The sequence below is a fragment of the Struthio camelus genome, chromosome 2, assembly GCF_040807025.1.
Source record: "Struthio camelus isolate bStrCam1 chromosome 2, bStrCam1.hap1, whole genome shotgun sequence".
NCBI lineage: Eukaryota > Metazoa > Chordata > Aves > Struthioniformes > Struthionidae > Struthio > Struthio camelus.
In genome coordinates, this window is record NC_090943.1 from 50,690,477 (window position 1) to 50,716,084 (window position 25,608).

The following is a 25,608-nucleotide window of genomic DNA, read 5'->3' on the forward strand; positions in this document are numbered from 1 at the left end:
TGATGCCACCCTATGCAGGCAACAGCGAAGGATGTGTTTACAGTGTGAAGTGAGGAACGGCTGGCATGGTGAGGGACAAGGGCCAGCACAGAGAAGTTAACTGAGCAGAGGATGACAGGAGGGAGGAAGTCTTAAGGTGAAATAAAAGGAAATTAATGAAGGCATCTGAAGCAAAGCCCATGCAAGAGCTTAAGACTAGAGCTTTTCTAACAAGAGCTATAAGAAGATCAGAGAGGAGCAGTACAAGGAGACTATGAGGGTGCATTGTCAAAATGTTGATTACCCTTGGATTTAGCAAAATCAAAATAGAGATCTGAGTTAAGTAAAAATCCATTATACTAGAAGACATGCAGGTAGAGCTTTCAAACTCAGAGTAGGTATTTCTAACCGTTAGCGGAGTTGCATTCTGGATCAGTATCTTATTGGCTTGGCAGCTTTTTCCAAGTACAGGATTGTTATCCTGTTACTTTGTTCTTGATAGACTTTTTTGCTACTTTATTTAATGGATCTTTTCACTGGACGGATTCAGGCAAGTGGAATATCAGAAACACCTTTTTGCAGTCCAGGAGAAATATGTTGGTCAATTATATGTGCAACAGCCTGCAATATCAAAGAAACTGCAGCAATATAACCCTAGCTATATCCAAACAGCTATGAGAAAAGCTATGTGCTGCTACTGGCAGCAAGCAAGTGGGTCAAGAAGGCGTTAATTTACATTTACTGAATACAACGCTAGGAGATTCGTTTTATACGTTCCTTAGTGACAGATCTGGAACATCAGAGGGCTTCTGAAAAGCCCGGGTTATTAGAGCTAACTCTAGAATGTGTTTGCAGTTTAGCAAAATCCATGTGAATCAGGAATTCCTTTCAGCCTTCAGAAATTGATCTGCCTTCCTCCATTCCTATACATTGATTATCCTTCATTTTAGATTATTTTCTTGGAGGAAAAAACAAGTTTTCATTCTGAATCAGGCTTCTTGTATTTGCACAGGACTTCTGAATTCAGATTTTCCATGAAGATCTGTAATGTTAACTAGCTTCCATTCAGCTCTGCTCTTCCAAAAAGCCTTCTCGAGCAAAGACTGCATTCAAACAAAGGCATTCTTGCAATAGAGCTATTGTAATGACAGTTAAAATGTTGTTAAGAGAATCATACCATTACAAATACCAACAATTATATTTCATTTAAATACATCTTTAAAATGTGTTTATCATCAGTACATATCTTTCATGTGCCTTCTCTAATAAACATTTAACATCTCACAATAAGCAGTTTCGTATCCTTGTCTGGACAGCACAATACTGTACTACTCAAACAAACAAACCAAAAAAAGTCCCAAATGGTGTCTGTATATTCCTCAGATACAAGGTTTCAGGAAGGAAACAGATTTCCTCATCCTGTTTCTGTTCACAAACTGCCAAGACATCAGCCAATGAACTCTCCCCACACTGAGGGGCTACAGTAGCTTTTTATGCCATGAAGCTATAAACGAGTGAATATACTGCATAACTAAGACCATTAGGTCCATGCACCAAAATACTGAAAAGCATTCCTCCTCTAAGCAGCAGAAAGAACCACTTCACACACAAAATATCAAAGCGCTCAGCTACTATTGTTCAGCTGCTGAAAGGTGAGGCGCTTATGAAACAGCATTCAAGCAGCCTTCCTCTTCACTCAAACTGGAAATATTTCCTGCTGGTACTTAAGTACGCTCTTCAACCAGCACAGAAAAAGACCAAGTTCTTCATTTCTACCTGGTGCATGAAAACAAGATGGTCACATATAAACTGAATCCCATGGGATAATAATTTTTCAGCTGCAGAAGAGCAAAAATTGCTGTATCTTGAGTCAACCTAATTTTACGTTACACCTTACGCTATATTTAAAATCTAAACGTTACATCAGAAGCATCCTTGAGATATCAAACTGAAGTTCTGAGTTTGCAGATCAGTGTTCCTACTCAACTCTAAAATTATCTGCCTGATAGTTAACTATTAGGGCTTCCATATTTACTACCTTCCATTTTCCCTGTATAGATAAAAATGTTCCCTATTTTCATCACTAAAAACAAACAGAAAATAAAAGCTGTGTACAAGATATTTTAGAATGAAATGTCAATATTTAATTATAAATATGTTGCTTATGTGTTGTTTCTTATTTGCGTTACAACAGCAGACAAAAGCTTCCATCAAAGCTTTGCGGTCTGCTGCTGTGAGTGCTATTTATAGAGTCAATAATATATAAAGTCCTCTTCCTGAACAGTTTACACGACAGGAAGCAGCACTATCCCTCCTTTTTAGATGTAAAGCCAAGGAACAAAGACAGAGATTATTCTGGCAATGTATGGAGAACAGAAGCACCAAGAAAGATTAAATGCAGAATTTAGCTTATTTTTTTAAAGTTACAGTTTAAAAATACTTAAAATAAGAAAAGATTATTACCCACACATAATAAAATTTAAGAAATTGGCTATATCAGATGATCAACAACACTCAGTGGAACCAGAATGCAAATTCAGAAACCTTGATCATAAAAAACATTAACTCGGGGAAGCTGCCTCTAGCATATAGTCGGACATTTTTCCCCAGAAGTCCTAATCCCAGGACAGAAGCGTTAAATGTTGGCGCCTTCTAAATAAAATACTCTTCTTACCACAAAGCAGTAGTTAAATGTACATACGTTCTCCTGAAAAAATAGTTTAATAACGTTAATGAATTGTAACGATGATTGTGTTAACAGAGAATGTGTTTTTCACATTCTGTCATAAAATTCTCTGGTCAATAATCACCACAAAATGTTTTAGTATACTAGCTGCACTGAATGTCAACGTGCAGTCTTCAGATCACACAAACAAAATTGTATCTTCAGACGTGGCCAGCGGTAGAGGATAGTACAATCCCAATTTTTATTATGCTTCCTTTTAATTCTTACATCAGAGAGAGATCCAGAAAATGCTTAGCATTCTCATTCTCCAGTGATGTTAGTAAAACGGGAAGACATTCAGAATGGTACACGATTAAGCTTTATGTTTGACAAACTATGTTAATTCAGATATCCTAGCGAGCATTGTAATTTTATCAAACATACTTGATAATTCTGTATTCCCTAATACATATTTGAATTTCACAGTTCACAAGGCACTGTGTAAGTAATTAGCCCTGACGACCCCTGCCTCCATCTCAACCAAAGCAGAAGACAAATTGTGGCAATTACTTCCGTTTAAGTATAATTTTAATTACATGATACTTCATATTGTAACAGAATATTGACTGAAGTCAGCATTCTCCAAATGGATCATGTCTGATGCCATGCTTTATTTTAAATAATTAAGCTTTCATTAAAGCATCTCAATATACGGTTAATAAAAACACAGAAAAAAAATACTTCCCTAATACGTACAGAAATATCTTGCTGTTTCCAGAGATTGTGCCCCTATGTTATTGCCATGATCAAGAGCAACCTAGATTTGGCAGTTGGTAATATTATACTATCATGTACAGCTCTGAAATCTAAGCCATTTACTAGCCCTGCTCCGTCAAAACTTGAAAGCACAAAGATCTAGGACGATGATCCTGAGAAATAAAACTTTTAAAATGGCATGCAAAAGCTAACATTAGGTCCAAAACCACACAGTTAACTTGTGACCCGTCTTAGCATAGAATATACTCCTATCCTCCCACATACGTCTTGGGACTTCTTCCAACAAAACTGTAAAGTAACTGCTGAACTGCGGCATGTACCTCCTCTATTTCACAGGTTGTAACTGCAGCAGCGCCACACAACTTAGCCCACATGGGATTCAGACCTCAAGGTTTACAGCTGTGACAGATCTTAAAAAAAGATTTCCTGTCTGCTGTTCCCACTCTCCCCTGAGAGGTTAATTCACAACATACTGTCCCTCGGCCTCTGGAGAATATTACCAGAATAGTATTTGCATTTAACACTCTTTTATTCTTTTTAGTACACAGTCTGTGACATGGTCCTCTTAGCCTGAATTCCTGAAAGAAAGTACTTTTAGTCCGAAGACTCTAAAACAGTTCTCTTTAAAAAGCCCGAAACCTCCTTTCATATGAAAGGACAGCTAGCCACAGGCATATACATTCCTTCCTCATGCAGGTCCTCTCTTGACTTTTTCTTCCTTCTCCCTTCCTCTGCCTACTCTCAAAAAACCTCCACTTTTGGATGCGAAGAGAAAGAAACTAAAAGCAGAGAGATGTGGTAAGACCACAAGTTTCAATTTTTTTTTTTTTTTTTTTTTTTTTTTAGGAATTATGAGTAGATGACGGGCATTAAGACATTACAAAATCTCTGTCTTTGAAAGAAGGTGACAAGACAGATGTAGAGCTGAGGTAGAAGTGACATGTATTATTTTAAAGATATTTTTGCAAACTTGCCGTCTTTTTTCCCCCTGCAACATAGATAAAAAAAAGTGTATTTATATAAATACCTTTCCACATCTCTGATGCAACATGTGGAGCCATAGGTGCAACCATAATGCAGAGCGTAGCCAAAGCATCTTCAAATTCTGCACTATGGAGAATAAGAGGTTGAGAAGCTTGCTAAGGAAAAAAGCAGAAGGAAAAGAAAACGAAATGTAAATGTATATATTCCTGTGGGGAGAGAGAAGTAGGTTAGTTAAGAAGGAAACGTAGTAAAAACAAAAATCAATGTCTACGTTCAGAATAGTATAATTTCACAATATTGACCAAATCTGAATCTTAATTCCTTTATTCATTGTATCATAATAGAAAAGATGCAGCACTAAAAGCAGCTGAAAAAGTTTTTTCTTTCTTTGCCTCTGTTTTGACCCTGAGAGATCACACCCCATGATAAGGGCAGTTCAGATTCTGTGTTTATTTTGTCATTTGCTTCTCTAATGAGACAGAACGTCAATACATGTCAGGTAAGGAGAATTATTTGGTGGGTGTGATGGACACCAGCTCCTGTCTACTAGAAAGTTGTCTAAAACCAGTGATTTGTTTGACGCAGACTACAGAAGAGCTATCAGATGGTGACTTGTCATTGATACTAATGAGGTCAGTGCAAACTAGATTTGAGTAAGTTTTACTAACTGCTACCTGTCTTCTATTTTTAAACGTCATCCACCTCCCCACTTCCTCCTTTCAAATGGGCCTGAAAGAGGAAGTATCAACATGTTATAAGGAAGGAAATTTGTTCTTGAAATATGAGGAGATAGTACAGTGTTCAAACATTTGGCTGTCTGTATGACACTGATCTTTTAATGTTCACTCATCACCATCTACCAGCCCCAAATGCATATGAATCATTGAGCTGGAGATAAAAAGAAATCTGTGTCACCTTCCCAATAGCACACAGTGCCCTAGACTTACAATTACAGCACTTGTGCCTGTCCTACTTTATTTTTTGTTAAGTTCCTTGAATTTGTCAATATCTCCTTGGAGTCTACAGGGTGTAAGATGCTATTTCAAGACAAAGTTGGAAAATCCTAATTTGTAATTTGATTTCTGGTCTAGATCGTATTACATTCATATATCTGAAGGAGTGCTCAATTAGATCTAAAAGCAGTAATAAAATACAAGATAACAGTTTATTATATTTGATCTATCACCTCTGGCTGATAAACAACATAATAGCCCAAATTAAAAATACTAAAAGCTGAAGTTATTTTTACGTTTGTTTTAAAAGGGGAGTTTGCAAGCTCTATTACTAGCAGATAGTTTAGAGGTGAAAGCCTTCTTCTTCGAAGAATGTAAGATTACGTGTGATTTTCCATGCAAAGAATAACCTTTTTAATCAATATGTTTAGTAAATCTATAACGCACTACTATATGTAACTACTTACGCAACTTGTTTATGGACAAAAGTGTACAAAGAACAGAACAAAGCAAAATATATCCTTTTGAAATTTCAGGATGCAGATGTAAACACCAGAACCTAGTGGCTCTAATACTTCCATGCTCTTCCTGGAAAACACAGTCTGTGCAGGGGTTACAGTGATACTAGAATGTACTTCTTTTGAAATGAGTGATGCAACCTAAGTGCATGAGGCTCCCAAAGTCAGTAACAAGGGTAATGACAGTAAATAACTCTTGGTATGGTAAGCTCAGTTCAAGCAGCTCTCGCTTTGTGTACAGACATATATATGAACAGGGATTGAAAGACACAGACCGTCATTCATATTGCATACTTACATAGAGTATGTTACTGAGGCTCATCAGTCGAGAAATAGCTGCATTAAACAGATGATCCTTTGCGAAATATTCTGTTACCTGGTTGTATTAAAGAAAAAGAAAAGTTCTGTCACGACTTACTTAAAATTCTCACACATGGAAATATTGGGGTTTTAAATGAAAAATCATGTTGGCTAATCAATTCCAAATTGTGAAATATGCCTATCTTAACTCTCCCGTGGAAATCACTTCAACAGCATGTCATCTATCATATCATATCATATATACACCCACCTGTGTGTGTGAAAATAAGAATCATGTAAAAAATTCAGTTGACCAGCTTTCTGTTTCAAAATGTTAAAAGCTTCAATCAATGCCAATTAGAATTGTGTATTAGGAAACACCCTCTGTGTCCTTCAGTAAGATATCTTCCCTTTGTCCCCAAAAATAGTGTTCATACTTGTAAATCCAGTAGTGCCAGTGAAAGCTCTTTCTTACATAGCAAGATCACAATTCAAAAGTCCATTAAAAAATTTGGAAGGTTCCTGGCCACAGAATTTAAATCAGGATAAGGTTTTATGTGCAGGAAAAAAATTGAAGTTCATGTTACAGGTATTTATGTCTCCTTCTGAGTCTTGCATAATTGAACTGACACTAATCACAGCGTGAGAATTAACACAACAGACGAACGCTTAATTCAATAATAAAATTTTTTAGGATGTGCTAATGTACTTCTCCAACATTTTTTTTTCACTCTGCATGAAACACACAGCATATCGGATAACGAGGTGTGAAACAAGCAGATTTAAACAAGCAGATTTAAAAGGGATGATGCGCATAACTCACCTATAGCTTTATCACTGGAAAATGGAGTTATTTCAAACTCAGACTGAAATCCAGGCATTTTAATGCCATAACACTTCATCCTTTACACGAGGCACACAGCAGAGAAACTTTGCCTATCCAAACCTTACTACTTTGCAGAAGAGCTGTGTCCCATGGAATTTGCAGGCAAATAAAATTACTTATACAGAGACTATTTTAAAGAATATTTTATAAGCTACTCATCTGGGAGAAATGTTTTGCTCCAACAACGCTGTAAGTCAAATGTACAGTTTTAACAACAGCAGCAACTTATTTAGCCATTCGCAAAGTACATAAGTGTTTTCTTTTCACCTCAGAAATCACCAGATTCTTCTGCTCCCAGATCTTTCTGGCTTCAGCCTTCTGTTTCTTACTCAGAAGCTCAGGATTGGGCATGGTTCCCGACGTCCTCGCTTCAATAAGTTTGGTTACTAGGGTCCACAGGCGTGTCTGCCATCTCTGAACACCTGGCATAGCATCAGCTGAATTTAATGAAGAATTGCAAAAACAAACCGATTTCAGTTACAACGAACCAAGCCAAACCTTTAAAGAGAAGCAGAAGGGAAACTGTACCCTGGAGTTTAACATTAAAAAAACCCTATATTGTGCATCAAAAATGTCAATGCAATTACAAATACATTTAAAAATAACGCTGGGTTGCTTTAATGGAAAGAAAGAATTATATAAAACAAAAGTATTTTCTGCAATGACTTCAGAACAGGTATATATCAAAACCATTTGCTAAAACTATAAAATAAGCTAATGTTATGTCAATGCTAGAATATTCATCTTGTGTTTTAATGACTCTAGAAAACAATCCTTTTATATGCTTTCATTTTCCAAACTCATGGAAGAATACATACTCTCTCTCTCTCTATGCACATACATATGTATATACATATATGGATATGGGCACGCACACACATATGCATATATACATACACACATACTCTTCAAGTGGAAAGGTTTCTTCTAAACTTTGCTTTTAAAAACTACATATCCTTTTGTTGCTACAGAGGTGTACCGTGCTAACGACTATAGGCCCTGACCCTTGGGACCATCTTTCTGACCCAGCTTAGCTTGGAACTGAGAGATTACGTCCACGCTGGTCCTACAGGCATCAGTCCTGCTACACGGCTGCTCTAAGAATGTGTTTACGTGACCTCGGGACGGTGGTGGAGAGAGGCCCAAGCTAGCGCTGCTCATGGCCAGTTCCTCCACGTGATGTGGTGCAGAGCTACTTGTGAAGGCATGGCTTGGGGTGGGGCACTGGCATGGCTTTACTGCTTTCCGTTCCAGATGTGTGGGGTTTCTACTAGCCTGCACACCACTACCTCACGCTGCACTGCACACTGTCAACATCTCCTAAAATATTCCAACTGGCAAGAGCCTCCTGTTAGAGAAGGGAACTGTGGCCAACATAGCTGCAGCTTAGCGTAAGCCTGACTCTTGTCTAGCATAAGTGCCTAAAGTAGGTGAGGCCTGCAGGCCACGGGACTGAACTGTAACCCGAAGAACATTGCTGATGACGTGACTGCAAAATCAGCTAGAACCAGCCCTCAAGGATACAGAGCACAGTGACCAGAACGAAGAGAAGTAACGGCTGACCTTCGGATAAGATAAGGTACTGTGGAGCAGGAACAGAGCAAATGTCTAGCAACCGTCTAGCAACCGGCCTGGGATGTAGATGCGAACCAGGGAGAGGGAAAGAGACCACCGATTCAGTAAAGACGACTGGAAGAGACTTTCATTGGCAGGCGGGGAAATAAGACTGTAAAAAGTGTAATTACTTAAGAATTCTTTTGTTCTGGGTCCCTCCCCAGAGGCACCTAGCTCAAGCTGTTGCTTTGTCCTATCGTCATTTGAATAAATAATTAATTTAGCTGTTGTATGTGCGTGAGACTCTGCTCCTCGGAAACCTAGGGTCGAATTGTTTCCACAACACTCCAGTTCTGCTCCAGCAGGTATGCCTGAGAAGATGATCAGGCTTACTACTAAAACTGGGAAAAGTAAAAAACACATGAGTGATTGTAACCTACAGAGATTACCTGTCTGACTGCACTAGATGAAAGACTTCCACGTGTCTGGAACAGCAAAACACGATCTCACTGATGATGTCTACGTGACCCTCATGAACTCTCTTGGGAGTGACTGGCAGTACGATGCACTCCCCAAACTTTCCACCTCCTGTTCACATCAAGAGCTCGTAGATCATTTAGACACGTTGGGCACCACGTAGGTTGGGCATTATTTGGACTATAGCAATGGTGTAGTAAGCTGCTGGGTAAGCTTGGCCACATCTGGTCCTGCACGCTCTGGAAGACTGCTTGCCTGCACCAGGGGAGAGGGGAGGGAATGGTGTGGGACTCTGCTTTCATGCCCACTGTTGAAAAGACAGTGAACCTAGTCTGAACAGCAATCCTCAAAACACTGTCTAAACACACTCAGAGAGGAAAAGGATTACGGTAACTGCGTACCAGTATATAATATTCTCTCATTAAGACAATTTCCTATTTAGTTATTTGATTTCTTCAATTTAAATGTTCATTATTCTGTTACCATAAAAAAATACAGGCCAGAGTTTAAAGCAGATTTATGGAATCCTTCTCATATGCTTTCCTCTCCGTTTTTTTCCCTGGAAATATCTTCAGGCTGCTAACATCTTATTATGTTCAAGTTTTCCAATACTCTTTTATCAAGATGTGACCCAGCGAAATCTTTCTTTCTATTTCTCAGTTGGTAAACAGCCTGGTTTGAAGGACTAATTGTATTTTTCGTAGCCCTACACCTATCTGTGCTTAGCTTTCTTACAGAATGTTTCAGTATAACCACCCAGCTCTAGCAATATTTTACAAGTAACATTTTGTACTCCTGGCTCTCACACTAATTTCATTATTCCGTTTTCAAGATGGAAAAATACAGTAAAAAGATTGTGGATTACTGAATTACCGACTTCAAGTGGGAATTGTGCACCTGAGTATCTTTAGCGATCCAGGAGTTACAGCCTGATTCCAAGCTTAACAAAAAAGCAGTAATTTGGAAATGAACGCACATGCACATGTAAAGGGTGACAGAAGTCAGCTGAAATAATGCTTAGTACAGACTGAACAAAGCAGCAAAAAGACAAAAGAAAGAAGAAATGCATGTATTTTAAACCAGGTATGAAGTGCTTTATTACAGCCCCCTAGGCAACAAGACAGTTGCACTGAAATGTATGCACCAAGTCCACATTAAAATGATAATAAATAGAAATTAAGATCTATTAGTATGACAAACTGCATGATGGCAGTAAATAAGTGTGTACAAGGGTAAAACTTCTAAATAATATCTTGTCCAAAGGCAGAACTAAATTCATAAAAGTATGTCATGTGCGTACATCTATTAGCTACTGAGAATTCTGATTATCTTTTTATGCGATTCTTTCAACTCATATTTCTTAGTCCATCTTATAAAAGCCACTGCATGCACATGTAGATAAAAGAAAATAGTTTAAAATTGCAAAGTTTTATCTGGAATATAACACGATGAAAACAAAGCATCTTAAAACGGAGAAAACAATCTTAAAATAATCATTTTCAATCCGTCAATTATAGTCAATCAGAAAATAAGAAAACAAGACCCAGCCTTTGCATTCTCTCATTATTTCAGAAGAAAATACTGATGGAAAAGAAGTGCTTTTCATACAGCTAGTTTTCGCTTGAAAGAGGCATTGTACCATGCGGTTGATTGCAGTGATCTTGCAAGCCTCCCTTCTTCCTGACAGTTTTGTTACCCTCTCTTTTAGAAGAAACAAACACTAAAACCTTCTTATTATACCAGCTTTTTGATTCAACTGTACCAAAACTTAGGCAACAAGATTTGTATACATCTCCTGGGCCTTGTGTGCATGTGTGTGTGTTTTTTAAAAATACACTAGAAAAAAAGCAACGGAAAGAATCTGACTTACTTTTAGCATCCCACAAAATATCTTGTTCTGGAGGAGCTGCAAACAGAATGTAAAGACGTATGGTGTCAATGCCATACTCTTTCTTTAATTCTTCAGGGTCTATTCCATTGTGCTTAGATTTGCTCATTTTTTCCCAAGTGACTTGGATCTTCTCACCAGTTTTTAGGTGAACTGGTTCAGTCCCTAAACAGTAACACATACAAAAATATTAAAGCAAATTCTGTTCTTTTGTAACAGTAATGGATTTTGTTCTCTAAACGTATTAAGGGACAAGAAATTCTATTCTAGGGGGTAGAAGGAGGGTTTCCAAACAGTTTAAAGAGAAAAAAAAAACAGTATAAAACTTAAAACCCTTTCCCTCCCAAAATGTTCCTGCTTACATATTTTACCATAAATGGCATCCTAGCTTTATAGGTTTTAATTTTGGTACGTTATCCTGATAAGAAACTGCCTTATGTTACACGAATTTAGGAATAGGGAGGGGGATTTGCACTGATACACGTACACCCAGGCAAAATCACCTGCTACAGACAAGCCCTAGCTTCTCCAGAAGAAGACAGGATCACAGGCAGAAAATGTATCCTTTTTTTTCACGCTGGGTTTGTATGCAGGAGAAGAGCGGTGATAACAAGGTGAGCAAGAGGAGTGTTCAAGGGAGGCAAGTACGACCAAGCCCTTCTGGTTGCTGCAGTCCCTCAAACAAAGGCTGCTGATCCACCTTATACTGTAAAAGTGCTGGAAGGAGCCTGAGAAACAGTACTTCTTTCTACACCTGTGATACTTATGCCTAGTATCTACTGCATATACCAACAACCATGTTAGCTGTTGCAATGGTGTTTTTGTAGGCGGTCTGTTTGCTGGGACTACTAGCTGCATTCAGTAAGCTGCTGAGCACTGTCTTAACCAACTCGGATGCTTTGGACTCAGACTACACTGAAGTTAAAATAATATCACAGTACTGCTTCTGTGTTTGGTCACAATTACAAGCCACTGGATTGTAGTAGTGTCTCTGGGGACTTGGCACACGAATTCAAAACTCACAGAAGCCACTTCCCAGTTCAAATATTACAAGGATTCATTTTTCTCTGCTGCGTTTTTCCTGCACTGTGACTTGTATATCCCTTTCGACTGAAGTAGCCCCTGACTTTCCGGGTGCACCTGTGCTGGTTTTCCCACGCAGTCTCTCTTACCAGTGAAATCAATCTCCTCTCTCTTCAGATACTGGCCTGTGGTTGTTAATCTGAATGTTTGATTCTTGATAAGACCTTGAACCAACAGCTTATGGAAAGGCTCCCTAAGGAAGGAAGGAAAAAGAACCCAGTCTGTCAAGAACGGCTGTCAAAAATTCTTTCTATGATAAGCCTCAGATGTTGAGTCAATTAGGCACAATTATTTAATGAAAGAAGAATTTTAAGTTGACTATATATAAATGGTTGTCCCCTGTGAAAGTCAGAATACTTTCTGCATTTATTCATGATGGCTAGCTGACAAGTATAAATATTTATTTGTATTCCACACAGATCATTGCATCCTGATTTAGTACTGAGTTATTCTAAAATCACTTTTCAAATAAAATTATGGATAATACACTAAGGTTTCTTGGCAAACTGTGCAAGTTCACTAACTTTAAACTAAATCTCCATTTGTAAACGTGTTCAAGTTCCTGGCCTCATTTCCTTATAAATGTTTCATTCTAACTTCTCTCTGAGGAGCACAGTGTTTAGAAAAAAAATCAAAATCTCACTGCACATTTCTTTTCATAAACTGAGAAGATACAGTTTCTTGAACAAACATAAGCATTTGTATGCCTTGCCCTTTACAGAACTAGCCATCAAGGCCTAGTTGTAAGGAAAAAAAAGTACACTAGAAAACTGCAAAGCTGGAAAGTTCACATGTCAGTGGACCAATTTATTTAGCATCTGAAACATTAAAACTTAAGTTTTCTAGTAAAATCTGCATCAGGAAGAGCAAGTTATCAGATGTGTCTATGATGGAGATAATAGAGCCTTGAAAGCACCAAAACTAAGGGCAGTAGTGTGCTCAATAAATTCTAAGTAAACACACCGCTCTGGCTGACAGATACACTATTGCTCCCACCTTCTCGCAGTGATCTTACGTTTCTAATTCATTGATTCAGATGGCTGTCATTGTTTTCACTGGAAAAAGTCAATGCAATTAACCTCTAGAGATTTCAGTGCCCACTTGACAGGTCGGGAAGGTGAGGCAGCTGTGGTGGCCACACCAGGAACGCTACTGGCCAGGGAAGAGGTACGGAGCCAGACCCACGAAGCGTGGGGTCTGGGGAATCTTCTCCAGGGATCCTCAGGCGCAAAGGCTTTGGGGACCATCGTTCTAGAGGACTTGCTTATGAGTGGTGGCTACTGCTGACCTCCCTAACACGTGTGCTCAACATTAAATAACCTGAGTGAGCCCCCACTCTTCTACTTAAGGAAGCTCCAAATACCTACCAAAATACACTTACGTACAAAGGATGCATCACTTGTATATTTACATATTTTTTCAAAAAGTTACAATAAACCCATCCATCTAAAGAAGAAATAGTAAAAAGAGGCGCCTACATTTTCCTTCACATATAAAAAGGCATAATCCAAAACACTACTCAGTTTTCTAGTTTTCTAGAGTCAGTTTAGCATTTTACATCATTATGAAATATAGAGTATATGACAATTTATCTCATGATTTAAAACATAGTAATTTAATAATATAGTAAAATCATTATCATTTAATGTATGCTTTTTTTTTTTTAACCAAATTAAAGCAGATACCTTCCAATTGCTGTTCGTTCAATGCTTTTGATGACTCTGAAGTAAGGAGATATTTGAAAGAAAAGCTTTTTATTGGGAGAGAGAAAGCAACAGGCTTCATATGTTATCTTCAGCATACTCAGGCTTGAACAAGAGCTCTCTTCCTTGCATATTTTGCATACTCCTAAATATTGGGCAAGGAATGGCACATAGCGATACCATTCAGTCCCCAGGCAGCACAGGTCTCTACAGTACTGCCTGGTTTTATTAACAGTATGGAAAGTAACAATCCAGGCACCTCTATAAACATTTTCTGAACAGTATTTCATAGGCTGCCTGAAAAGTTCTGCTGCTTCGAAATAAATTAAAGGAACTTAAGGAAATGAGAGTCGAAGTCAAGTTTAGACAGTAAAAACAAGAAACAGTATTTTACAAGGATGCGGCAACACAGTCTCAAATATTTATCTTCTGAGGCAACTGCAAAATGCAAACACCTAACCAAAAGCCTCGTCATTCTATTAGCAACAAAATGGGTGTAAAAACACTTACAAGAGACAGCAAGCCTTGTTTTGCTCCACAAACTAAAGAAATTACAAAAAGAAAGAATAAAAAGATTTTTCTCTCCTATCACTCAGCACGTCAGTCTAAAATCTAAAACAGTTATTAAAAGAGCTACATCTGTTGCTATCTAAAATAATAAAACTAATGAAATAGCCAGAACATCAACATCATATAGCACTCCCAACTGGAAGCAATTTTTCAAGGAACACTTATTTTGAATGACAGAGTTAGTTCAGATCATATGCCAAGTTATTAAAAGCTAAATGTAGCAATGAACATTTCCTATTTTTGTTTATGCTGACAGAGGCTACAAAAATGCAATACAAAATACATTACCAAGTATGGAGGGGGGGGAAAAAACACAAACATGTTCCTAGTGGGAGACCACAGAAGAGTGGAGAAATGCCCAAAACGAGAAAGGCAGAGCCCATCTAATAGATACCGGGCTCAGAAACAAATACAGCCCTGAACCGAGTTTCTCCCCATGTGCTGAATGGTTTTGCTAGCGCTGCGATGGCTCCATCTCACGGTCGCACGTAGAGTTACATTTTAATTCACGTTAATAAAACGGCACACCTACAACCTTCCCCCGCAAAGAAACCCATCAGCTGCTCGGCTAGGGAAGGGAAGGGCAAAGACGCCGCAGCCCATCATACCTGACGCAGTTCTGATGCGAGCACTGCAACACAAACCCGTGGCCTGCCGTTATAAGTACCTTCTGAGCAACGCCACGAGAAAGCAACCGAAACTACGCTGTGTTCAGACAGGCAGACTTCTCCAGCGCAGTAAACAAAAGAGGCTGCTTGAGCTTCTTTTTAAGGGCTCGATCGCTTTTCAAACTGTAAGCATGTGGGAACAGGGTACGCCTATAGCCGCCTGTGAGCTGGAGCTGTGTGCAGTTTCTGCCTATGCCGCGTGGCAGGTGGGACCCCACCGGTGCACTCCGACATCTCACAGAAGGATCAGCTGTGACAGCCACGAGGTGTGTAATCCGGCTATTGCTTTTCACTAACTTCCACATACAGGGTTCATCTCGATGATAAATAATCTCTCCACGCAGGAGCACGCACTGGCTGGAGGGGCAAGCGTGGCTGACAGATCAGCAACCCCCTGCTCCGTGCCACGTCCTCAGGCCCCAGGTTCTGCTCCAGGCAAGGCAGGTAGCGGGACTTTGGCTACAATTACAAATGACCTGGCTGGAAGGACTCTCTGCAGCCTGCAACGGTGATAAATATTGGGACTTAAAAGAAGGGCAGGGAACTTGCTGAATATATTTGCATCCCATATCTTTAGAAAGGCTGAGAGAGCCCAGTACTGTGCCCTAGAGTTAAGACCTTGGTCAGGCAACTGTCAGGGGAGTTCAGAAGCTCATGAAACCTGCACGTAGCTCCATCTGCCTGTAAAAGGCCAGAGTATAAGTGATTTTAGGGGGGAGATCATTTTAGGCAGAAAAAAGTTCAAATAACATTCCACTTTTGGATTTTATACAATCCATACATATACGTATGTCATACATATCAGATATACAGCATATCTGAGTGCTTTTTTTAAAAAATCAACACTAATAGTAAAGTCCCCGAAGAACTTACTGAGGCTCTAACATCCTCCCTCTACAGAATAAGATATTTCTGCCGCACAGATACCTTTTATTTTGCAGTGCAGCTATGTAAACTTTCTTACTCAACAGATTTGCTCTCTATCGGAGTCAAACCTGCTGACTTAATAGCAACAATAAGCTTTTTTTATTGCTTTCTAATCCTTCCGGGAGCATATGCTGGATTCCATTTACACTTATTCGTCAAACAGAACTGATTACTAAAGTCCTGAGAAGAGCCAAATTCTGTGTAACTCGTACTTGCAATAATACGGTCGAGCAGGTGTAACTGAGGGTGTCAACGCATCTGCCACGGTGGATTAAGCTGGAAGAGATGATGTAGTTGCTGGCCCCAGCTGCCTACCTGGCCCCTCTCCCAGGGGTGGTCACAACTGGGAGGGCTGGCTGGCTTGTGAATTAATTCCAGAACTGTTGCAGTTTACAATCCAGAATATTAAAACAGGATGACATCAACTTGGGCTTAATGTGTTGTCACGTGTATCGATACCCAGAGGGTGCTATTTATCCTACTTTGTCAGTATTAGAGAAAATGAGCAAAATCCTCCCAAAACCTCCAGTTCGACCCATTAAAAAAAAAATAGAGAGAGAAATTATGCTCCCTATTCAGGGCAGTTTTAAACTACAATTATTACAACTACTCTTATTAACTACTCTAATTATTAAACTACTCTTATTACAATTTCAGATGCCTACAAACATTGCATTTTCAATGAAAGCATGTGCGATGCCTGTAAATGAATGGGTATATTTCTACTATAATGCATATCATTCATGAAGAAGACAGAGTAGGTTGCTTTGAAAATCCAAACTACAGAATTTTGAATTTTTCTTTTCAATCTCATTATTACATTAACAGTTATTAGTACAGAAATAAAGACTACCAGGAAAAATTCCAATAGATTTGAAAGTCAGAGAATAGGAGCTAAATAATGAAAATTATTATGAAGAAAACCTATCAAAATGAAAGACTATTACAGATTTATAGGGGCATCTCTTAAAATTTGTCATGGTACCACGTAACATCTTAAATGGTTGTATCACTCATCAGCTGAGATGTAGCAGATTTTTACTACTTTAATCAGTGAACAGACCTGAGCTACCAGCACAAGATTTAAAAGTCACAAGAGGGGAGCGTTTTCTAACCTTTTACTACGTTCCCCCTTGCCACTGTGGGCTCCCACAGCATGATTTTAAGCTTCCTAACAATAAGCTTGTTGTGTCTCATCACCCTTTTTGGATCTCTCAGACCACTCCCTGAGCAATCCTAACAGAAGACTGAGCAAACGTGGCTTCTGACAAATGCTAAAGCAAATTTCTAACACGTGGTAATATTTATAGAGGACTTTACAATTCCCATATCAAAACAAAACCCTAATTTGACTTCACTGCTTAGAAGCCTCTAATGCTTTAACTTGTGTAGAAGCTAAGGCAAGCAGACAATTTTATGCCTGATGATGTATTTGTTACAGTCATCTTGCATTCTGAATACACACATAAGCAGTACAAACAACAGACCCTAAGGGCAATGCTCTAACATTTCTTCACATGTGCAACAGTTCCTGAGACTACGTATGCGCCCTCACAGGACTTCTGTACAATCTTGCAAACTACTTTTACAGAAAGCAATTTTGATTTTCTCTCCTGTTGTCACTAGACATAGTCAGTATTTCCTGTGTACTTCTGCGATTTACCACACTTAGCCCAGTCTACACCACACAGCTTTCATGGTGCAGCTCTGTCACAGCAGACTGTGAACAATACACGTTCCAAATTAACATAGCTATAAAAATCACCAAGTCTTAAAATAATGTAGGTTGGAAGGGCTCTTTGGTGGTCATTTAGTCTAACCTTCAGCACTCAGCAGAGCTAACTTCAAAGTTAGAGCGGGCTGCTCAGAGCTCCACCCAGGTGGTGGAGCTATATCCAGTATATCCAATATCCAATCATGGAGATCCCATAACTTCTCTGGTCAAACTGTTCCAGGGTCTGACAACTCTGGAATATTTCTTCCTGGAATACTTCTGGAATACTGGAACTCTGGAATACTTCTATTCAGATGGACCTTGCTGCAATCTGTGTCTGATGCCCCTTGTCCTTTCTCTGTACATCTCTGAGAAGAGTCTTGTTCTGCCTTCTCTACGATCCTCCTTTAGGTAGCAGTAGACTGCAATTAGATCCTCTCCTTAGCCTTCTCTTCCTCAGGGTGAACACATCCAACTCCCTCAGCCTCTCCTGGTATGCCACACGCTGCAGCCCTCAACCATCCCTACTGCCCGCTGCTGGACCTTTTCCAGTTTGACAACATCCCTCTCAATGGGGGCCCCAAAATTGGACACAATATTCCAGATGTCACTCCATGAGTAATGAGCAGGGGAGAATAATCACTGCTGGCCATACTTTTGCTAATGCAGCACAGTATACTGTCATGTGTACTGCTGAGTCATGTTCAACTTGATGTCCACCTGGACTACCAAAGCCCTTCTCTGCAGAGCTGCTCCCCACACAATCAGCCCCAGCCCCTGCTGTTGCAGGGGGTTACTCCATTCCAGGTACAGGAATCTACATTTGTCCTTGATGAACTTCAAAGGATTGCTGCCAGCACTTTGACAAGTTGGAGGAGCAAGTCCAAAGTTCTTTGCATGGCAGCCCAGCCATCCAGAGTTTCAGCACTCCCCCCAGCATGGCGTTCCATGAACTTGCGGAGGCTGCATCTTCTTGTATTGTTCAGGTTGTTGACGAAAATGTTAAAACATAATTGGCCTCACTAGTGACCCCTGAGGATACCACTAGTAATTGGCTGCCAGTCAGACTCTGAACCCCTGACAACTACCCTTTGAGCCTGGTAGTCCAGACAATTTTTCCATCGCCTTTGTAGTCCACGCATTCAGTCTGTATCTTTCCAGTCTAGCCGTAAGGATGCCATGGGAGACACTGTCGTAAGTCTTACTAAAAGCAAGATAAATGACATGCACTGCTCTCCTCTGACCCACAGAGCCAGTCATCTCATCATAGAAGACGGTTAGCTGAGTCGGGCACAATTTCCCATGGTTAAACCTGAGGTGGCTGCTCCCAGACACCTTCTTGTCCTCCACGTGTCTGAAAACTCCTTCCAGGAGGATTTGTGTCATAATCTTCCTGGGGACTGAGGTGAGGCTGACTAGCTTGTAAGTACATTGGATCATCCTTCTTGCCTTTTCTTGAAGATGAGCATGACATTTGCTTTTCTCCAGTCATCAGGGACATCCCCTGATCACCAGGACCTTTCAAAAATAATAAAGAGCAGTCTCACGATGATGCAAGACAGCTCCTTCAGCACCCGTGGATACATCTCATCTGGTCCCAGGGATCTGAAGATGCCCCGTTACCTAAGTGGCACCTAACTCAATCCTATTCTACAGTGGGTAGTACCTCTCTCCCTTAAACTCTCCTACTAAGGCACAGACATTGACAGCAAAAGGCCAAGGCAGAGATTGTCCTTTATTACTAGGCCCTCAGTCCCATTTAGCATTGGGCCAACATTTTCCTTGGTCTTCCTGTCAACGTAGCTGCAGAAGCCTTTCTTACTGCCTTCCCATTCCTCACCAGTTTCAAATCTAGCGGAGCTTTGGCCTTTCCTAATTCCATCCCTACTTGTCCAGGCAATGCTTCCACAATCTTCCAGGGGTAGCGTATCCCTGCTTCTACTTTCCATGGACTTCTTTTTAAGTGCTTGAGCTCACTCAGGAGGTCTCCGTTCAGCCAAACTGGCCTCCTGCCATGCTTGCTCACTTTGTTGCACATGAGAGCGGATCATTTACTTTGCAAGCAAACCTTCCCTTCTATGTGGTCTCAGTTAATAATGACAATACTTTAGCCACCACAGTTAATGTTTTCTGGGAACAACTCCCAGAACAAAAGCAAAAGAACTTTTTCTTGTTGTGTGTTGCAGCTCCGCTAGACAGCTCATAGATCAGTAGTGTAAGTCTTTTACAGCACTGATTAGCCTGTAATTGCTTGCAAGAATAAGCTCTGAAATTCTCTCCTACAAGGACTAGTGCCTATAGCAGAAAGGACTGGCTTCTGGAGTCCCAGTTCCTCACAGAAAGAGCAGCCTTCCCGCTGCAGCTATGCAAGCCAGAGATCACAGGGTGAAACACAGGCCCAGAAATCACCACATCCAAACTGTTTCACAGGCAAGAACCAGCAGTGGAAACAGCATCACCTATTTTCATCAAATGACCATGAAATGATTTGGGGAAATGCTCCAACAGCCCCTTTAACTACTCCATCTTTTTCTGGTGCACAGCTACTTAAACTCTACTTGTGTAGCAAAACCACTACATTCAAGAGAACTCAACGCCATTTGTATGTATGTTCCTCTTTCACATCATGCTTTCAGAGTGGATACTAGTAAAGCATGAAAGCATAGGAGTTGCCAAATGAGAAATTACTGAGCAACTAGTCTCATGGAATCACTTGTTTTGCACCTCTGTCTACTCATCTGTCTCTGCTGGTGGGAGAACAGAGCACAGGGCAGTATTTCACGCTTGGGTGGTTCTGACACTAATATCCTCCCAGCTGAGGCGTTCCTGCCATGGCATTTTGGGGTAGAAAGGGCAGAACTTCAGTGGAAATAGGGCCAGCCATTTGAGAACTTAACTGAGAGAACAAAGAACAGGTCAAATGACTCTCCTTCCCGCCTCAAACTTTACCCCTAACCAAAGGAAAGGATTCTGCATTAGCAGTAAGAGTAGTCAAAGTAATCAAATAACAATATAAATAAGCGCATAAACACATTACCTTTTCTTATCAAGAACTATTTTACACTGTTCAGCTCCAATTCTGCAGTGAATTATAGAAGTGCTTAGTTTTCTACATATGCATGGTTCCTCTGAAATGAATGGTATTATTAACTGCGCAGCAAATTACCTAATTTGAAATAATAGCACTATCCAAAATGCCTGAAGTTACTAGTTGATGTAAGCTTTTGCAGGCTGAAAAATCTACAGCAACGTTTTATCACTTGCTCTGAAGCAAGTAATACTCTTATAATACAAACATTACATATGCATACATACAGAAATTACAACAGGCTGCAAGAAACCAAGTATTTAGCCAAGACAGACAAGCAAGGAAATTCAGGCTTATTCGATGTAATGTTCAACCACCTCAAAATTTTCCACTAATGCTCCTGTTACCTGAATGCAGCTTAAATGATTTTTTTCTAGAAATACATAATGCTTACTTGTGCTTGGTCATCTTTAGATCACAGCAAAAGTGACTGAAAAATCTAGCATAGAATAAGTGCATAACTGCATGCTCCTTTCCTCCGATGTACAAATCCACAGGCATCCAGTAGTCAGCCAAGTCATTATTAAAGGGTCTGAAAAACAAAATAATAGAAAAAGATAGAGAAAACACAATGTAGAAAAGAAAGATCAGCTCTACTGAAGTAGCTCATCATACTTGACTGTTCCCTGAGAGCTACACATCTAATGAAACTTTTAATATCAGTTCTTCTTAATTTTTAAAGAAGTGATATGCTCACTAAATTATATACAAAATTGTAATCGCCACTGAGAAACAGATCCAATAAAATATGATTTTCATACCTTTTAGATGTGCAACTAAAATTTCACCTAATCACTTAAGAAAGTGATGAAAACACTTGCTTGCTCTTTAAAGGATTTTTTTCAGAAATAACGTCTGGCCACCATTTGAATTTTCTAGTACTTAGAGATATCAAATTTTGCATAAAAATATATTACTATTAAAGAAGATGAAAGACATGCCCATTTAAGAACAGGTTTTTTTTTTTTAATTGGAGGTTTGCAATGTTGCCATTAGGGGGCAATGTAACATCTTGTCATAACTCCTGTCATTCTGAAGAGTCAGATGGGTACTGGAACTGAAGAATGCTCTATGGATTTACAATGAAGGTTGGATGCCATTTCCAGCATATTTACTAAGTTATTGGCGGTAACCTGCATGGTTTATTAGCATTGCTCATTGCTTCATTAAATATTGCTATGTCTCATGCAACAGCTTCCTGCCTGCAAAATATTATTTTGATATACGTTGTGTTTCCTCAACATACATTTTGCAGTCTCATTCTAACAAATTTACCTGTTTCATTAGCCTGTTTGATTATTTCATCCGCAGTTTTTATATTAGTAACACTTTCTTCTTCACAGATGAACCCAGAAGCAACACTGGATCTGAAATTCTTGTCTATCATGGAACAAGCTAAAACTTACTGTGGTACACAGGACTCCAAAATCAACAGAAAACTTCTCCCCAATTCTAGGTGTTTGAAATATGATTATAGAAGTAAAGGGTTTACGTATATGCAGCTTAGCTTAAAAAAAAAAAAAAGAAAGGAAATATCAAACATATCTAACGATCTAGCACAGAAGTCTGAAATTCTTATTTCAATATAAAACAGATTTAGCTACATTGAGCTTGTGACTTTGACAGCTTGACATTACACCTGATTGTGTCATCTTCAGCTTCTGGAAAAGCTCTTCTTGTCCATGCACAAAAAGATATTTCAAACTGTCACTGGGGAGAAAGCGTTCTGCATAATGCAAGACTACTACAAACTTAAAAGTTAATATGAAATAAGTGTCCAGAGAAGAATTTTGATTTGTTTAACTAAACTACTGCTGCCAGTATCAAAATATAATTTGTCCAGCTATACTTAAATCTCTCTGCATAAATATGAATTCAGACGCTGCTCTGGGAGGAAAAAAAAACAAAAACACAAAAAAAACAGTCCTAAGTGTGGTATCAATATCTAAAAAATGCAGTTCTATCTTTCTCAGACTACATACCAGCACCGTTTCACTAATTCCTCTTTGCAAAAAAAAACCAAGAAAAAGCACTTGTATATTTTACTGTCTTATCTCACATAAAAACAGGCAGCCAAAACAGACAAATGGCCTTCTTGATGTGGCCTTCTCAACAAAGTGTCTATGCTGTATGTATATGAATAGATGTTACTTGGAGGTCATGAATTCTAAAATGGAAATGTCAATAATTAAAATAAAATAGACCCTACCAGACTTATTTACCAACATGAAGCTCATTTTGCATGATTCTCCAGGAAGACGGAAGGCATTTTACTAGACCTTTTCTACTTATCTGGGCAATAACTGAATGACCTATGGAAAATACCCATCTAATTTGCTGCTACCATATTGTCCTACACAATGGCTCTCAATGTGCCCAAGAAATAGTAACGGCTATTCATCCAGTGACTGCAGGCTACAATCTAATTTGGCCAGTGTATGTAAACTGCTTTTGGACAACTGAGTCAGCCTCCGTGCAGGCTGCTTTAAGGCCGTGTTTGACACAACGCCTCAAGGCATAATCAGTAGTGCTAATACAGGCAGACTGTGAAGCAGGTAAACAGCTAAATAACTAATCTGTCTTCCCATGCTCTTTGTGCTGTAGCCGCTAATACGCAGCACAAGAAAAATCTCCTTTTATTAATTATGCATACAGCCAAAGTAACAACACAGCAAGAACTTACTCTGATGCCACATCACTTCAAGTCTGAACACAAGGAAGCAGCAAGATTTATCAGAATTCTAAAAGAGCTAATTTAAGGTGTCGTTCTGGGCAGCTGGATGTTACACCAAAATCCTCCTCTTACCAGTGGAATTGCACCATCGGTCTACACCCTGAAATAGTCAGTCTGTTACTGGGGAGGACACACGCAATGCAACTTACCACAATTTCAGAGAGAAGAGTTGCAGTAGGCTGTTATTCTTGATGGCACCCTCCACTAATAAATTCCTTTAGCTCCTCAGCTGAACTTTTCCTCTATGCCCTGTTTCATACTGCCCTTTCATGCAAACTCCTGCCCCTCGCCTTGCAGCTCCTGCACTTACGTAGTTGTGTCTGCACATTCTGCCCTCATAGATCTCCCAGACCGGGCACAACCAGTGCCTAGTCGACTCTGTCCTGCACTCAGGGACAGACAGTAGGCATGAAATCAGGGCAGCATATGGATTTACACTGCCCTTCTGCAAAGGCAGAAGCTAGAAGCACCGGAGCATCCAGTCTCTTTCTTCCTCCTTTCTTCCCTTCTATTCTGTAGAGTAGATTTGTCCACCACATGGCCCTGGGTCTGGACCCCTTACCGTTCGGTGTTGTGAGGGTCAGTGTACCTCAGGTAATACCAAGCAGAGTCAACAAATGTATCCATGGTATCAGTTTCTCGCCTTGCAGCTGCCTTGCACCTGAGCAAGAGAGAAGGAAGGACGAGACCATTTTTAGATAAGTAACAAGCCTGGCACAAGAACAAACAGGTACAGAGTGGCCATGAAGAAATTCAGAACGAAAACTGGAAGACTGAACAATTAAAGCAGTGATATGTTGGAAAAATGTCCAGTATATGAAACAGGGCCAACTCTCCTTCCCTCTCTCTCCCAAACAAACAAAATCAAAACACAAACCAAAAAAAGCCTAAATGGCTTTAAGATGGATCAATAGTGGAAGACTGCACAACACAGGACTGCCCTCTCAATCCTATGCTCCTGGAATTTTTTACAACACAACTGGCATTAAAAAAAACAAGACTGTGCTTCACATTTTGAAAAAATTACACAAAGAGTAAGCAAGTCTTAAAGCACAGACAAGTGCGCTTTGCCATCAGGTCAATGGGTACTGAATATATATCATCCTCTTTAGGTACCATCAGACAAATCATTTCGTAAACGTTCAGCAGAAGGAGCAGGCTGGTCACCCCTCACGGACTGTCGTCACGAAAAGGTCTTTGAAGACTCCATTTCTAAAACCCCAGAAAAAATGAACTTGGTTTAATTTCAGCTTCTACCGAGATGTATCAAGTCTGTTCTAGCCCTTGTAGCACACTTTTAATTTGTGATTATTGCAAATCAATTTTTGCTAGGAGTTACATTGGCAGCACTGATAAACACAGTTTTAAAATGAGTTCTAGAAGCTCAGGCTATTTTCCTCTAATTTCTCCCTGAATATAAATTATTTGCTTAATGGAGCCAATAACCACATTTGGTAAGTTTCCATCTATTGTAAATGATCCCTCTTTAAAACTCTAACTGTTGAAACAATGACATGTCTCTAATATTAATGGAATTCTGCCACCTGTGACAAACTTGCATATAATATATGTTAATAAAGAGTGGCCGCTAGCTATTTAATATTTTCCAGTTGTACCTCTAGTCTGTGATCAAGCTTGATGGTTGAGCTACAACACCTGTCTGCCTGCCTGATACTTCAGCTTGGCTTGCCAAGGCAAGTTGATGAGAGTATCACCGCTTACAGCATTTTCCTTCACACTGCCTCTGCTCAAGGTCCATTTCTATCAGCAAGTTTTTCCTTCAACAGGAATAACGTAGTAAAGGAATTTCACTTTTAGTCGCTTTCTAATATAAAATAACGATTGTTGATAGATAGTACATATAAGCAGAGACTTGGTCAACATAAAATAGATACAGTATTATATTGAAACGGAATGGCTTTTCAGTCAAAAGCAAGAATACTTTACAATCATTGAACCATAATTACACCTGCTTCATATCTCTGCTGTTGCCTGTACTCTAAACGGACCTAGCTCACCAACATAGAGCACTAACATGGGCATCTTTCAAAATATATGCATTAGGCACAATATTGTAATCTGCTCAGACAGTCTTCAGACAATTAACCTGATTATCTGAACTTGCATAAGAATGAATAAT

At 39.5% G+C, this 25,608-nt stretch overlaps 1 protein-coding gene across 6 annotated transcripts in view; it reads right to left on the reverse strand.

Moving 5' to 3' along the window:
• The window catches only part of LARS2 (leucyl-tRNA synthetase 2, mitochondrial), a 94,343-nt gene that overhangs the window by 14,638 nt on the left and 54,097 nt on the right, over window positions 1–25,608 (reverse strand). For all 6 annotated transcript variants that reach the window (XR_011139737.1, XR_011139736.1, XR_011139735.1 and 3 more), the window contains 7 exons: window positions 24,031–24,129; window positions 21,129–21,266; window positions 12,154–12,257; window positions 10,964–11,146; window positions 7,330–7,499; window positions 6,175–6,252; window positions 4,449–4,560 (listed from right to left, as the gene is read on the reverse strand). Coding sequence is in view for 2 of the 6 variants with exons in the window: in XM_068935653.1 (XP_068791754.1) it covers window positions 4,449–4,560; window positions 6,175–6,252; window positions 7,330–7,499; window positions 10,964–11,146; window positions 12,154–12,257; window positions 21,129–21,266; window positions 24,031–24,129 (884 nt within the window). In the remaining 4 variants the exon portion in view is untranslated. The remainder of the gene's footprint in view (window positions 1–4,448; window positions 4,561–6,174; window positions 6,253–7,329; window positions 7,500–10,963; window positions 11,147–12,153; window positions 12,258–21,128; window positions 21,267–24,030; window positions 24,130–25,608) is intronic.